The sequence below is a fragment of the Moschus berezovskii genome, chromosome 1, assembly GCF_049115385.1.
Source record: "Moschus berezovskii isolate FMDL1 chromosome 1, NW_MosBer_1.0, whole genome shotgun sequence".
NCBI lineage: Eukaryota > Metazoa > Chordata > Mammalia > Artiodactyla > Moschidae > Moschus > Moschus berezovskii.
The window spans coordinates 79,838,159-79,853,186 of NC_142460.1; the positions used below are offsets into that span (position 1 = coordinate 79,838,159).

Consider the following 15,028-nt stretch of genomic DNA (forward strand, 5'->3'; position numbering starts at 1 on the left):
CTTTACACTCTGAATAGGACCACTATCTTACTATCAGTATTTTAGTTAACAAATGAGATTGAATTAGAAAAGTGGGGAAGAAGACTGACTTAGCAAGAGGAGAATGGTTTACAGTCAGAAAACCTCAAACCTGATTTGGAGTCCAGGCTCCATCTGTTATTTGGGCAATTCACCGACCGAGTGTAACTTCAGTTTTTTTACCTGAAAATGCAAATCCTGACATACCACCACCCCCTCTGAAGCCTATGCTCGTCAGGTGAAAAGGTGTGTGTGAAAGCCCTCTCACTGCCCCCATGCCGCATCAGGCAGCTGCCTCAGTGAATCTCTCAGTCTGTTTTTGGCAGCTGAGAAACAGAAAACAAAGATTTGGACAAAAAGGGCATTTAATAATAATGGATTAACAAAAACAAAAAGCTATTATTTTGGGTGCAGTGCATTAACTGCAGTCCTTTGTTACCTTGTTTAGTCCTCACAATAACCCCATAAGATGGTCTGCAGTTATCCTCATTTTATAAAAGAGGAATCAGTCAGTTCAGTTCAGTTGCTCAGTCGTGTCTGACTCTCTGTGACCCCATGAATCACAGCACGCCAGGCCTCCCTGTCCATCACCAACTCCTGGAGTTCACTCAAACTCATGTCCATCGAGTCGGTGATGCCATCCAGCCATCTCATTCTCTGTCGTCCCTGTCTCCTCCCACCCCCAATCCCTCCCAGCATCAGAGTCTTTTCCAGTGAGTCAACTCTTCGCATGAGGTGGTAGGGAGGTTCAAATGTGAGCATTAATTCAGAGGCAGACCCTCTGAATACCCTCATTCATTGCCTGTTTATTTTAGACAAAATTAGAATCAACTTGCTTATGTTTTCCCAGCCCACAGATTTTAGTACTTGTAAATTAAACAAGGTTTTTTGCTGGAGATGGGCACCCCACTGGCAACACGATAGAAACACATTAAAAAAAAAAAAAAGATACACACACACACCACACACACAGATGAAAACAAAGCAACCAAAAATGAATGGATACAGTGAGAAAAGGGACATACACCTTCACAACAGTCTTCACACCTCAGAACCTGAAGGTGAAACTCGACATTAACTGTAAGAAATGACATTAAATCACCAATAAAGGACAAATCATTTGCTTACTTTCCAAGGGAAGTACCTAATGAAGTTTAGAATATTTTTATCCAAGCTGCTTAAGACTTAGAAAACAAGTAGTGTACTTAGTAGTGGTATTAGTCACCCAGGCGTGCGACCCCATGGACTGTAACCCACCAGGCTCCTCTGTCCATGGGATTCTCCAGGCAAGAATACCGGGGCGGGTAGCCATTTCCTTCTCCAGAGGATCTTCCCGACCCAGGGGTCGAACCCAGGTCTCCTTCATTGCAGGCAGATTCTTTACCATCTGAGTTACAGGGAAGTCCTAGTGTACTTACATGGAATAGTTTATTCCCCAAAGACACTGAATTAAATAAGTCATCACTGTATTATAAATATTAACAGGACATATAGTATGATTCTACTTATATAAAGCTCCAAGTCTTGAAGACTTCATACATAGGAGGTAAAAATAAAAGAAGTGCAAGGAAGTGTTTATCATAAAGGTCAGGAGAGTAGTTTACCTCTGTGAGGAGACAGTGGGGCCTGTGACTAGGGAGGAGCCCGTGGGGACTTCTGGGGTCAACAGTGTCCTACTTCTCAACCTCAGGGTGGTGACAGTATACCGTGCCAGCCACTTTATAGTGCTCATTAGGCTGTACTGGTGTGGCTTAAACACTTTTCTGTATCTGCGTCCTAGTTCACAGTAAAGAATATTTGAAAAAAGGAAAGATAAAACTATATGACAGAGAATACAGTACCTCTGCTTATGGGCCTTTTCATGTATTTCACATTTCACATTGTTTTCTGACCCATCCTGTGAGAAAGGGAGGCCGGCATCCTCTTCCCCCTGCTCTTCGTTTTAAAGAGGGGGACCCTGGAGTTCCAGGGGGTTACTCTCGTCTTCGCCCATAGAGTCGGGGCGAGCTGGGGCTGCCAACCCTGCCGGGTATCTCTGAGTGGTCAGCTCTTCTAGCTTCTGCCCCAGGCAATTGTGAAATTCTGAGTGAATTTTCAGAGATGAAAACCTCACCTGTCACTGTGTTCCACCGCAATCTTGTGCTTGTTCTGAGAATCGACCCTGGCTTCCCTGACCATGTCACGCCAGGCCCTGAAAATCTTCTTCTGAAGAAAATGTACGCACAGTTTTCTTACTTCTTCGTCTAGATCAATCAGGTGCTGGGGATGAAGATGGAGAAAAAGTGAGGCATATAATATCACAGACAAAAAATTTGAGCAAATAGTACAAAAGAGAAAGAATCAAACAAAGGACACTGGAGGCATGAGGAGGAAGAATAATGTGGCAGCCAAGGCCATATCCTCTGTCATGGAATAAAAAGATAGTAATGGAATCAGGGGTCGAAACCCTTCTAAGACTGAGGGGGCAGGTTTCTAGTAAAATCACTTGAGCAATTATGGGACAAGAAACAGATCAGTATAAAAACAAAAGCTGATGTAGTGACACATTACAGTTTATATGGATACTCTCTGTGTGAAAAGAAATGTGCTTAAGGTTTTATACTAACAAAAAACTGATCTGACATTTTCAAATTCATTTCAAAGCAATGGACTGAATTGCCTCTTCTATATTGTTCTTGAAAAAAACATAATGACTGTTAACATCTGGAGTACACCTACTTTTCTTGCATAGGGTTGGGCAGAGACATGTATTTAAAACTCTCTTCCTTGTGGCCTTACCTGTAGCCAGCACCGGATGACTCTCCTAAGCAATATTTGTGAATAAAATTGATCGGCTTGGGCTATCTTCTTAGCCAGGCTTTCCTGACTCCACTGGAACCAGGTCAGCAGGCATTTCCTCTGTAGGGTCAAAGAGTGATGCTCTTTGGCCACCTGAACAATGTTTTAAATGAGAAAAGGAAATTATCTCTTATAGTCTAAATCATTCAAGGAAATACACATCACCTTGGCAAGTGATGCTGTAAACAGTTAGGCAGTTAGTAACTGTAGGCCGTTACTCTCTTAAGGACATTCATTTATGACCTAAAAACTTTGACTCTATTATATGAGGATTTTAGACTCATAGAATGCATAGCCTTTCAATGCTGACTCTGAAGACCACAATGACTGGCTGGTTATTAAGGAAATGGAATAAACAACCTCCAAAACCATTAGGTCACTTGCATTGAGTTTTGAAGTGGGTGGCTGGCAACAGTCTGTTTTGATCTCCAGGAGCTTGGGCAGCAACTGCATAACAAACCTCTTTTTATTATGTACCTAACCACTGTCTAATTGAGGAAGTACCAATACTTTCAATCTGTTTTGTAGAATGAGCTGTCACTAGCATTGAAATTTAGACTTTATCAGTAAACCACAGAATCATTTGATAGAAAAATAACATGATGAATAATTTAATGTCTTACCAACTTAAAAGGCTCAGGGTATCAGACTATCAAAATAAACATACAGCTCTGACTTTATAGATTTTAAAAAGTAACTGTTCCATTCTTTCAAGAGGTCAGAGGAAAAAGCCTTTCTCTCTTAGCCCTCTCCAGAAAACTGGGCATTTTTTCTAAGCCTTGTGTCACACTGAGAAATGTGAATGTGACTGACCTGAATGAGTCCCTTGGCAGTCACACAAACTGGCCAAAATGACCATTACAGGAGGTCTCTGTGGCACCTGGGAGCCAAAAGGCAAGAGGAGCCAGAAACACACTGCCTCCTACCCTCCGTTAGAGGAAAAACCAAGAGAACCAGGGAGAAAAAGATAGTCAGAAGATGCCTTTAAAATTCTAAAAGTGGTTACTGGAACAAATGGAATATGGTACATGTGAGTTGTAGGGAAAATGCTAAATAACTCTTCTGAAAACAACACAAAAATACAGTATAAAGAAGCCAGTAACTGTTTAACGAGATCCTCTTTCATTCTTCATTTTTTCTATTCTTTCCTGGAAGTCAGCTCTGATAGATAAAGAAGCTACTGCTTCCTCTTCCTATTCTCCAGCACTGTTAATTTTTCTTTTTTAACTTTCAGCTGGTGGTTGGTATCTACATATCCCTCTGATTCCTACACAGCACAGAAGACATGCCTGAACTGCGCAGGATTTTTGGAGGAAGGGGTTGCTGAGTTCCCTCCTAGCTTTGTGACCAATGTGCTGTGTGACCTTAAGCAAATGAGTTTTCCTTTCTAAGGCTCAGTTTCTTTACAAATGGAAAGAGATGGGAGAGGATTACTAGTATTCTAACATTCTATTATCCTGTGTGGTAGGCTGAACAGTGGCTCTCAGGATGGCCACAGGCTAATCCCTGGAACCTGCAGATAGATATATTACCTTACAAGGTAAAAAGGATTTTGCAGATGTGATTAAATGAAGGATCTTAAGATGGGGAGATGGTCCTGGATTATATGGCAGAGCTCTAAATGTGATCACAAGAGTTCTTGTAAGAGGGAGGCTGGAGGAACAGCATCAATATGAGATGTGACATCAAAGTAAGAGATCAAGAGAGAATCGAGGAAGGGGCTATGGGCAATGAAATGTAGGCAGCCGGTAGAAGCTGAAAAAAGCCAGGAGACAAGATTCTCTCCTGGAACCTCCAGGAGGAACTTGTCCCTACTGATACTTTGACTTCAGCCCAGGAAGTCTGATTTTGGACTTCTGACTTAAACAGAAATTTAAGATAATAAAATTTGTGTTTTAAGACATTGTTTGTGGTAATTTGTTACAACCGTATAGGAAACTAACACACTTGTTGTTCACTACAGACTAGAGAGGTGGTTCTCAAAATGTGGTGCTCAGACTACTTGGATCAGAATCTCCTGGGCTACTTTTTTTGTTCTTTTAAAAAATGTTTTTGGCCATGGCACGTGGGATCATAGTTCCTTGACCAGGGATTGAACCCGTGTCCCTTGCACTGAAAGGTGGAGTCTTAACCACTGGGTCATCAGGGAAGGCCCTGGACTACTTTTTAAAAATGCAGATTCCCTGACACACCACCCCCACCGCCTCGGCCAACAACCCAGAGCTACTGAGAACACCTGGGGGTGGGAACAGGAACATGCATTTTTACAAGCTTTCCAGATGGTTTTATGAATAGGAAAGTTTGGAAATGCTGGATTCATATCTGTGTTTTCCTGGTTTTATTTTAATTAGGTTTTTCTATATTTAAAGCCTATGCTGTCATTTTGAAATCAAACTCTGGTTTCTTTTTCCATTCTTATAAATAAATTTTTAAAAACTTAATTTGGGGGACTTCCTTGGTGGTCCAGTGGCTGACTTCAAACTCCCAATGTGGAGGCATGGGTTCCATCCCTGCTCAGGGAACTAGATTCTGCATGCCTCAACTAAAGATTCTGCATGCCTCAACTAAAGATCCTGCATGCCACAACAAAGACCCGGCACGTGGCAGCAGAGCTCCCTTGCAGTACTGCAACTGCAACCTGGTGCAGCCAAATAAATATTTTTAAAAATCTGGTTATTCACCCATAGATTATTTTCTTTGTAAATTTTATACCTTTGATTTTATTCAGTCAAAAACAGGGCCAAAAAAAGAAGAGCTGATAAGAATATAAGAGTAAGTTATTATACTCCCTCTCTGCTTTTTGTGTATTAATAATTAAAAACAAAGAAATAGACAAAAGCCAGATAAAATAAAACTAGGAGTGCACAAATGGATAGCAAACGATTTGATATGACTAATCTTTGTGGTAGTATATTACAAGAAGCAAAGTGAAGTGAAGTCGCTCAGTCGTGTCCGACTCTTTGTGACCCCATGGACTGTAGCCTACCAGGCTCCTCCATCCGTGGGATTCTTCAGGCAAGAGTACTGGAGTGGGTTGCCATTTCCTTCTCCAGATCTTCCCAACCCAAGAATCGAATCCAGGTCTCCCACACTGCAGGCAGACGCTTTACCATATGAGCCACCAGGGAATCTCATGCTTTATATAAGTAGCCTTTACAAATCCTTTCTAATCCACAAATCCTTGATTATTCGGTGTTTTGTTCAGAACTTCACCAGGAGCTGTCCATAACTTGGGGGGTGGGGGCGGATCATTGGTAAGTAATGCCAACACAGCATTACTTACCAATGCACACATCTATATTGGTAGTAGATATACTTTATAAATTTATAGTTCATATTTACAGATGCAAATATCTGATTTAATGATTTATGATGTTGTTGTACCTATTCATCTGGATCTTAAAATAGATATCATATTACAGTTTACTTTCCTTTTAATCTCCCTTATATTTGTTAGGACATTGATTTTTTAAAACTGTGGTACAGGTAGGTTTTATTTTATATGAACTGGTCTGAACATAGCAAGGGAACATTACAAAGTATTCGTTAAAATTTATTATCTTACTCAACATCCCACAAATTACTGACTTCACAAAGCAAAGAGTATGAATTTCAGGTTTACAAAAGTTCCTGAATTATGTATACTTCAGCCTCACTGGCTTTTTTTTTCCTGACAAAATCAGCAATAAAACTTAAAAATTTTTTATTGCAGTATAAAACACACTCTGTAAGGAGCATAATTTTATTTTTTTTTAACAGCTCATTTTTTTTTTTTAACGTATGGACACACCTCTTTGAGCCTTCCAGGTGGCTCAGTGGTGAAGAATCTGCCTGCCAATGCAGGATACAGGAATTTGATCTCTGGGTTGGGAAGATCCCCTTGGAGAAAGAAATGGCAACCGACTCCAGTAGTTTTGCTGAGAAAACTTCCATTCAAATTTCATTTCCATACTCGTTTACTCAGTAGATTAAGGCTCGGCCCTCCCATATCATTATCAGGAAAATAATGTGGCTCAGCTGGTAAAGAATCACCTGCGATGTGGGAGACCTGGGTTTGATCCCCAGGTTGGGAAGATCCCCTGGAGAAGGGAAAGGCTACCCACTCCAGTATTCTCGCCTGGAGAATTCCATGGACTGTATCGTCCATGGGGTCGGAAAGAGTCGAACATGACTGAGCGACATTTCAGTTTGGGGCACAGATGGGGCAAAGCCTCCAATGGGAGAGCTCCTTGTGCCCTCGGGCCTGACCACCATAAACGGGCCTCTTTGGCTGGTTTGGGATACTCACTAGTTCCAGAACACTAAGGGCATTAAGAGGCAGAGGACAAAAAATCGGGGACACAGAAAAACAGTATGGAGGGCATTTAGGAAAGATAAAAGGGAAAAACGTGTGAAAATAGAAGAGAACAAAGAGAATGAAGGGTGAACAGATTGGCTAGGGGAGGAAAAAGAGTAACCTGAGTCACATTCACAAAGGGATAACCTGCAAGGATTCTTATGATATAGAACATTATTGTTCATCTTTAATCCTAGTTTTCACAACCAAAAATATTAGCCTTACTTTTCAGTATTCACTTGGCCAAATGTATAAACAAGAGTGGTCATAACTAGTATGCATTACTGACATTATGAAATAGAATTCTATGGATAACATTTTATCTATTTTGAGGTTTTGACTATTTAGTTAAATGCTCTGTTCTGTGCACTGGATAAATCTGAATTTCAGTGGTATTTGATTTCAATTATCTCTGTATGGTAGAATGGATTACTGTTCCTTATAACAGGCTTACAGCCACAGCTTGCTTGTGATTTCATCCTGTCTCCCAATGGAGTAGATAGAGCCCCTTTCTCCCCTCAGTGACCCTGAGTTTGGCCCTATGACTTCCCGTGGCCAATGGAATGTTAGTGGACATGATAGAAGCTCAGGTTTCATAAGTGTTACATAATTGGGTTTGGCTTTTGTACTTCAGACATTTGCCAGGTGAAAGCTTCCCCTGAAAAACAGCTGGAGCCAGTAAGAGAGGCTGTGGAGAGACCTGAACTCAACCTAAACTTTCTCACAAATATGTGAGTGGGAAATAAATACTTGGATTGTAAGCCACAGAATTTTAGGGCTGTTTGTTAGGCAGCTTTACTGCAGCAGAAATCTGATTAGTATACCTTATGGTAATGATTTTCCCTTTATTACATAGCTAGCTATACACTGCTGTTTTAGCTACACACTGCTAAAATTGAGAGAGGCCTCTATTCATCCTGCCTTGGAGGTCTCTAATAAAAAATGAACTCTAGTTTTTTCTAACCTATTCAGTTACAGAAGTCTTTTTCTACCTTGGAAGACCAAATTCAAACTGTTACCTGAAACAAATATCCACACTCAATTCATTTATCTTTCTGACTTTTAAATCTCCAAACAACCTCCAAGGCCTCTAAGGGTGTTTATTTGAAAGTCCACCTACCTGGAGGTTTTGCATGCTTTGCATTCTTAGCCTCTTCCAAGGCTCCAGACCTTTCTTTCTTAGCAATACCCTTTCATAGTGTTCTTTGGCTATTGCTTCCAGCTGCTGGTTCCTCTTAATTCTCTGCTGCTTCTCTAGTTCTTTCTGGAAAAAAATAAAAAAGTAAAAATGAGAAGGAGGAACCAAAATGGTGAGATAGGAGGCTACTAAACTTCCTTCCGCCCCTTTGGATGCACTGAATGTATAGCTGCACATGGAGCAGTTCCCTCTGAAAGAAATCCAGAAACTAGCTGTGTGACTTTTCCCCATCAAGCAAATGAGAAAATACCCACACTGACACATCAAAAATGCTGACAGGAAAGACTGAGACACAGTCTCACCATAAACTCCATCCCTGGCTCAGTGCCATATAATTGGGAGAGATGGCACTGAGCCATCCCAATCCATAGGGATTCCTCAGCGTCTCCATGAGGAATGAAGGGTCTGGACTGCACATCTAGCATCCTGATTTTAAAGATAACCATTCAAGCAAGGGATAGGCCCCCAAAGCACCTAGCTCTGAAAGCCAATAAGGCTTGTGTCCATGAGACACACAAGAATATAGCAAACAAAGAAACAGGTCTTAATGGATGAGAGGTACTCACTGTGGCTATGCTCCTACGATCAGTTCTGAGAAATCAGGCAAAAAAGCCCATCACCCAGTCTTTCCCTGAAAGGAATGTGACTGCATATTTCACAAGCTGCTGCTTGAGGGTTCAGATTCTAATTTAGCTTGCATCTAGGAGCTGGCTGAGATCCTTCCTAAAGGCTGAGAGAGCCTTTAAGTACTTCCTCTGCTTTCTCCCCTCTGACTCATTCCAAAGGTAAAACCAGATTGCTAGCATCTCTCTGAAGGGAGCTTATATACATGTTGGCTTATACACATGTTTTACATGCTAACCTCAGTGACTGTCACCTGAGAGGGATGGGCCCTTGGGTTTTGATAGCCAATGGAACTTAGAATCACAAGTCCCACAGGACTATGGCAAACAAGCAGGTTTTAAATAGGCACAGAAGAACTCCAGCTCTATTGCCTTGGCCACCCAGCCCCAGGGCTATATACCTGGGCTCAGTGAAAGGGTGCAGGAAAAACACACATCTCCTAGTTTCTCCCTGGAAGGGGCTTAACTATATATATATATACTCAGCACAGGTGCTGCTTGAGGGTACAGTTTCTGATCAGTGTGCATCAAGGTACTGACTGAGATCCTTTCTGTGGGGACACTGATAGGCCTTGACACATGCTCAAACAGGCGGAGCTACTGAAGACAAAGACGGTGGCTTTGACACTCACAAAGTTTTGAGAGACAACCAGGAATCTGGGCCAGGCTGACTGATGAGTTCATCTTCTTGAGACCACGCTGTCAAGACTAGGAGAGGTGACTGTTTAATGTACAGAAACCAACACAGAGTCAAGAAAAAATAAAGAAACAGAGAACTATGTTCCAAACAAAAGAGAAAGATGAACTTCCAGAAACCAATCTTAATAAAATGGAGGTAAGTGACACCATATTGCAGAAAGTGAAGAGGAACTAAAAAGCCTCTTGATGAAAGTGAAAGAGGAGAGTGAAAAGGTTGGCTTGAAACTCAACATTCAGAAAACGAAGATCATGGCATCTGGTCCCATCACTTCATGGGAAATAGATGGGGAAACAGTGGAAACAGGGTCAGACTTTATTTTTTTGGGCTCCAAAATCACTGCGGATGCTGATTGCAGCCAGGAAATTAAAAGACGCTTACTCCTTGGAAGGAAAGTTATGACCAACCTAGATAGCATATTAAAAAGCAGAGACATTACTTTGCCTATAAAGTTCTGTCTAGTTAAGGCTATGGTTTTTCCCGTGGTCATGTATGGATGTGACAGTTGGACTGTGAAGAAAGCTGATCACCAAAGAATTGATGCTTTTGAACTGTGGTGTTAGAGAGACTCTTGAGAGTCTCTTGGACTGCAAGGAGGTCCAACCAGTCCATCCTAAAGGAGATCAGTCCTGGGTGTTCATTGGAAGGACTGATGCTAAAGCTGAAACTCCAATACTTTGGCCACCTCATGCGACGAGTTGACTCACTGGAAAAGAGTCTGATGCTCGGAGGGATTGGGGGTGGGAGGAGACAGGGACGACAGAGAATGAGATGGATAGATGGCATCACCGACTCGATGGACATGAGTTTGAGTGAACTCTGGAAGTTGGTGATGGACAGGGAGGCCTGGCGAGGTGTGATTCATGGGGTTGCAAAGAGTCGGACACGACTGAGCGACTGAACTGAACTGAAGTGATTTACCCAATAGTGAAGTCGCTCACTCGTGTCCGACCCTTTGCAACCCCATGGACTGTTGCCTACCAGGCTCCTCTGTCCATGGGATTTTCCAGGCAAGAATACTAGAGTGGGTTGCCATTTCTTTCTCTAGATCTTCCTGACCCAGGGAATGAACCCAGGACTCCCGCATTGTAGGCAGACGCTTTACCATCTGAACCATCAGGGAAGTCCAATTTACCCAATAGTGTTTTCAAAATAATGGTGATAAGGATGCTAATTGATGTCAGGAGAGCAATGCACAAAGTGAGAATTTCAACAGAGATAGAAAATATTAAAAAGTACCAAACATAAATCACACAGCTGAAGAATACAATAATCAAACTGAAAAATTCAACAAAGGAGCTCAACAGCAGACTAGAAAACTGAAGGAAAAAAGATTCAGCCAGCTTACAGACAGAACAGTGGAATTCATCCAATCAGAGAAACAAAAAGAAATAATGAGAAAAAGTGAAAATAGCTTAAGGGACTAATGGGATATCATCCAAGGGAGAATATATATATAAGAGTCCCAGAAAGAGAAAAGGGCACAAAGTTTATTCAGAGAAATACTGGCTGAAAAATTCCCTAACCTTGAGAAAGAAACTGATATACAGTTGCAGGAAGCCCACAAAGTATCAAATAAAATGAATCTAAAGAGACACACACACAGACACTTTACATTGTCAAAAATTAAAGACAAACGATCTTAAAAACACTAGAGAAAAGTAACTTATATACAAAGGCATTCCTTATACACTGATAGTATAAAACGATCAGTGGATTTTTCAGCAGAAACCTTGCAACCAGAGAAGTGGGATGTTATACTCAAGAGATGAAAGAAAAAATTGCCAAATGAGAATATTCTACCCAGGAACAGTGTTCTCTAATCAGTAATATGAAAATATATTAAAGTATAAACTTACTAATAAAGGTAAATATATTGTTAAATTTCAGAATACTCAATATTGTAATGGTGATTCACTTAAAACTCTAGTACAAGATAAAAGTATTAAAAACAACTAAATAATTTGATGCACAACATAGAAATATATATAAAGCAAATATTAACATTTTGAAGTGAGAAATAGGCAGAAATAAAATAATAGTAGTGGATTTTGATAAGCCACTTACAACAATGGACGGATCATCCAAACAGAAAATCAACAAGGACATACTGTACTTAAACAACAAGTCACATCAGATGGAACTAATAGACATACACAGAACATTTTATCCACTGGCAGCAGAATACATATTTTTCTCAAGTACACATGGAACATTCTTCTGGATAGATCATATGTTAGGCCATAAAACAAGTCTTAATAAATTTAAAAAGACTGAAATCATATCAAGCATATTTTCCAACTTCAATGTTATAAAATTAGAAATCAATATAAGAGGAAAATGGGAAAATTCACAAATATGCGGAGATTAAACAACATGATTCTGAACAACCAAGGGTCACAAAAGAAATCAAAAGGAAAATTAAATATAAAGAATCTGATAAAATGAAAATGGAAACACAACATACCTGAACTTATGGGATGCAGCAAAAGCAGTTCTACTAGGTAAGTTTAAAGTCTTACATTAAGAAAAAAGATCTCAAACAACCTGCCTATACACCTCAAGGAACTAGAAGAACTAACTGAAACTAACTAAGCCCAAAGTTAGTAGTAGGAAGGAAATAAAGATTAAAACATAAATAAATGAAATAGAGACTAGAAAGACAATTAAAAAGATCACAAAAGCTAAGAACTGTTTTTAAAAAACAAAACCCTCCAGACAAACCATTAGGTAAACTAAGGGAAAAAACAACAAAATCAGAAACGAAAGACATTACTACCGAAAACTGAGAAATACTAAGAATCATAAAAAGGTACTATAAACAATTGAATGCCAACAAATTAGATAACATAAGAAGAAATGGATTGATTCCTAGAAACATGCAACCTACTATGACTAAATCATGAAGAATTAGAAAACTGAACAGACTAATCACTGGTAAAGAGACTGAATCAGTAATCAAATCTTGGATTTTACACCAAAAGCAAAGGCAACAAAAGCCAAAATAAATAAGCAGGACTATGTTGTCATGTATGGATGTGAGAGTTGGACTGTGAAGAAAGCTGATCGCTGAAAAATTGATGCTTTTGAACTGTGGTGCTGGAGAAGACTCTTGAGAGTCCCTTGGACTGCAAGGAGATCCAACCAGTCCATTCTAAAGGAGATCAGTCCTGGGTGTTCATTGGAAGGACTGATTCTAAAGCTGAAACTCCAATACTCTGGCCAACTCATGCGAAGAGTTGACTCACTGGAAAAGACTCTGATGCTGGGAAGGATTGGGGGCGGGAGGAGACGAAGACAACAGAGGATGAGATGGCTGGATGGCATCACCAACTCGATGGACATGAGTTTGAGTGAACTCCGGGAGTTGGTGATGGACAGAGAGGCTTGGCGTACTGTGATTCATGGGGTCGCAAAGAGTTGGACATGACTGAGCGACTGAACTGAACTGAACTGAATGTGAATGTGGAAAAAAGGGAACCCTTGTACTCTGGAGGAATGTAAACTGGTACAGCCACTAAGGAAAACAGTATGGAGGTGCCTCAATAAATTACAAATGAACTACCACATTACCTAGCAATCCTACTTTTGAGTATATATACAATAGGAAACAAAATCACTACCTCAAAGATATATGTGTACGCCTGTATTTATTGAAGCATTATTCACAATAGGCAAAGAATGGAAACAAAGTAGGTATCCACTGACATATGAATGGATAAAAATATTCACTATTGATACTCACAATGGAATATTACTCAGCCTTAAAAAAGGAAATACTATCATTATTGACAATATGGATAAACCCTGAGGGCATTATGCTCAGTAAAAGAAGCAAGACTCAGACAAACACTGAGTGGTATCACTTATATGTGGAATCTTAAAAAAAAAAGAAAAACAAGGTGAACTTACCAAAACAGAGAAATGCCAGTGCCTTTTGAGGTGGGAGAAATAGGCAAGGCCCAGAAAAAGGGTACAAATTTTCAGTTACAAGATGAATAAGGTCTGAGAACTTAACATGTAACAAAGTAACTATAGTTGATAATATTCTCACAATATTGAAATTTACTAAGGGAGAAGAATGTAAGTTTTCTTACACACACATGCACAATAAATATGTAAGGTAATGGACATATTAATTAACCCAGTGGGAATCCCATATTGTATGTACATTTTAAGTATCTTACAATTTTGTCAATTACACCTCAATAAAACTGAACAGAAAGTAAAGATGCAATGACCTGAAAACTCATGAATTTCATTTCAACAAATCACTAATTACTTTAATTTGAATATGTAAGCACTAAATAGCATGTTAATCATGATAACAGAACTCTGGAGCATAAAAAATAAAAGGAAGCCACTCTGCCAAGAAGGGGAGGAAAAAGTTCCTCATGAGTCCTACAGGAATCAGAGCTATGCGTATCCTTTGAATTATTTAGGATCATTCACAGAAATGATTTACATCTCACCAAGTTAGTAGAAAGTAAAATATTCAGTTAGGAGAGAAATCAGTATTTTTCCCTTATTATTATGGAAAACAGCAATACAGCCCCTTCATTTAGATCATAGGGTAGAAATTTATATATGAATAACTTCAAAGATATTGCATTAAAAATACAGTGGCAGCTGTTATGAAAGTCACAGGAGTAAAAGCAAAGACCACACTGTCTTCACAGTAGTTGTCAGTTTCAGCAGTAAAAATTAAAAAAAAAAACTCATAATTTAAGCTTTTTTTGTCTTCATTTCCTACAATTTCACTTCAAGAAAATGGTTGTAGTGAATCGGCTGATTCTGACAAACTACTTAATAGTCTTAAGTCTTTTCTGAGGGGGGAAAAAGAGGAGAAGGCACTGGAACATTTCTAATACGGGAGGGATATTTGCTCTGATCTTCCAAGCCAAACTACTTGTATCTGTACACATTCCTCACCGAAAAGGAAATGTCCATGTTCTCTAAAGGATTAAACCAAAATTACCTTTGTAATCTTTATTACAGACACTTTATATATTGAATTGAATGGACAGAAACAAAAATTATTTATAAGAATCTTCTTATGATCAACAAGGGCTTCCCTTATAGCTCAGTTGGTAAAGAATCTGCCTGCAATGCAGGAGACTCAGGTTTGATTCCTGGGTTGGGAAGATCTCTTAAGAAGGAAATGGCAACCCACTCCAGTATTCTTGCTTGGAGAATCCCATGAACAGAGGAGCCTGGTGGGCTACAGTCCATGGGGTCACAAGAATCAAACATGACTTAGTGAGTAAAGCACCACCAAGACCAACAAGAGAGAGCCAAGAGTTAAGTGGGGAGGAAAA

General features: G+C 39.8%; 2 protein-coding genes across 2 annotated transcripts in view; one reads left to right on the forward strand and one right to left on the reverse strand.

Annotated features, from left to right (window-relative positions):
• Positions 1-5,034, forward strand: part of ZDHHC23 (zDHHC palmitoyltransferase 23) — a 33,103-nt gene extending 28,069 nt beyond the window's left edge. Inside the window, exon 5 of the mRNA XM_088837117.1 lies at positions 4,091-5,034. Coding sequence (XP_088693243.1) covers positions 4,091-4,247 — 157 coding nt within the window. The 3' untranslated portion in view covers positions 4,248-5,034. The remainder of the gene's footprint in view (positions 1-4,090) is intronic.
• The window catches only part of CCDC191 (coiled-coil domain containing 191), a 96,212-nt gene that overhangs the window by 11,547 nt on the left and 69,637 nt on the right, over positions 1-15,028 (reverse strand). Inside the window, exons 14-16 of the mRNA XM_055427273.2 lie at positions 8,313-8,456; positions 2,797-2,949; positions 2,132-2,277 (exon numbers count right to left, since the gene is read on the reverse strand). Of these exons, the coding sequence (XP_055283248.2) occupies positions 2,132-2,277; positions 2,797-2,949; positions 8,313-8,456 (443 nt within the window). The remainder of the gene's footprint in view (positions 1-2,131; positions 2,278-2,796; positions 2,950-8,312; positions 8,457-15,028) is intronic.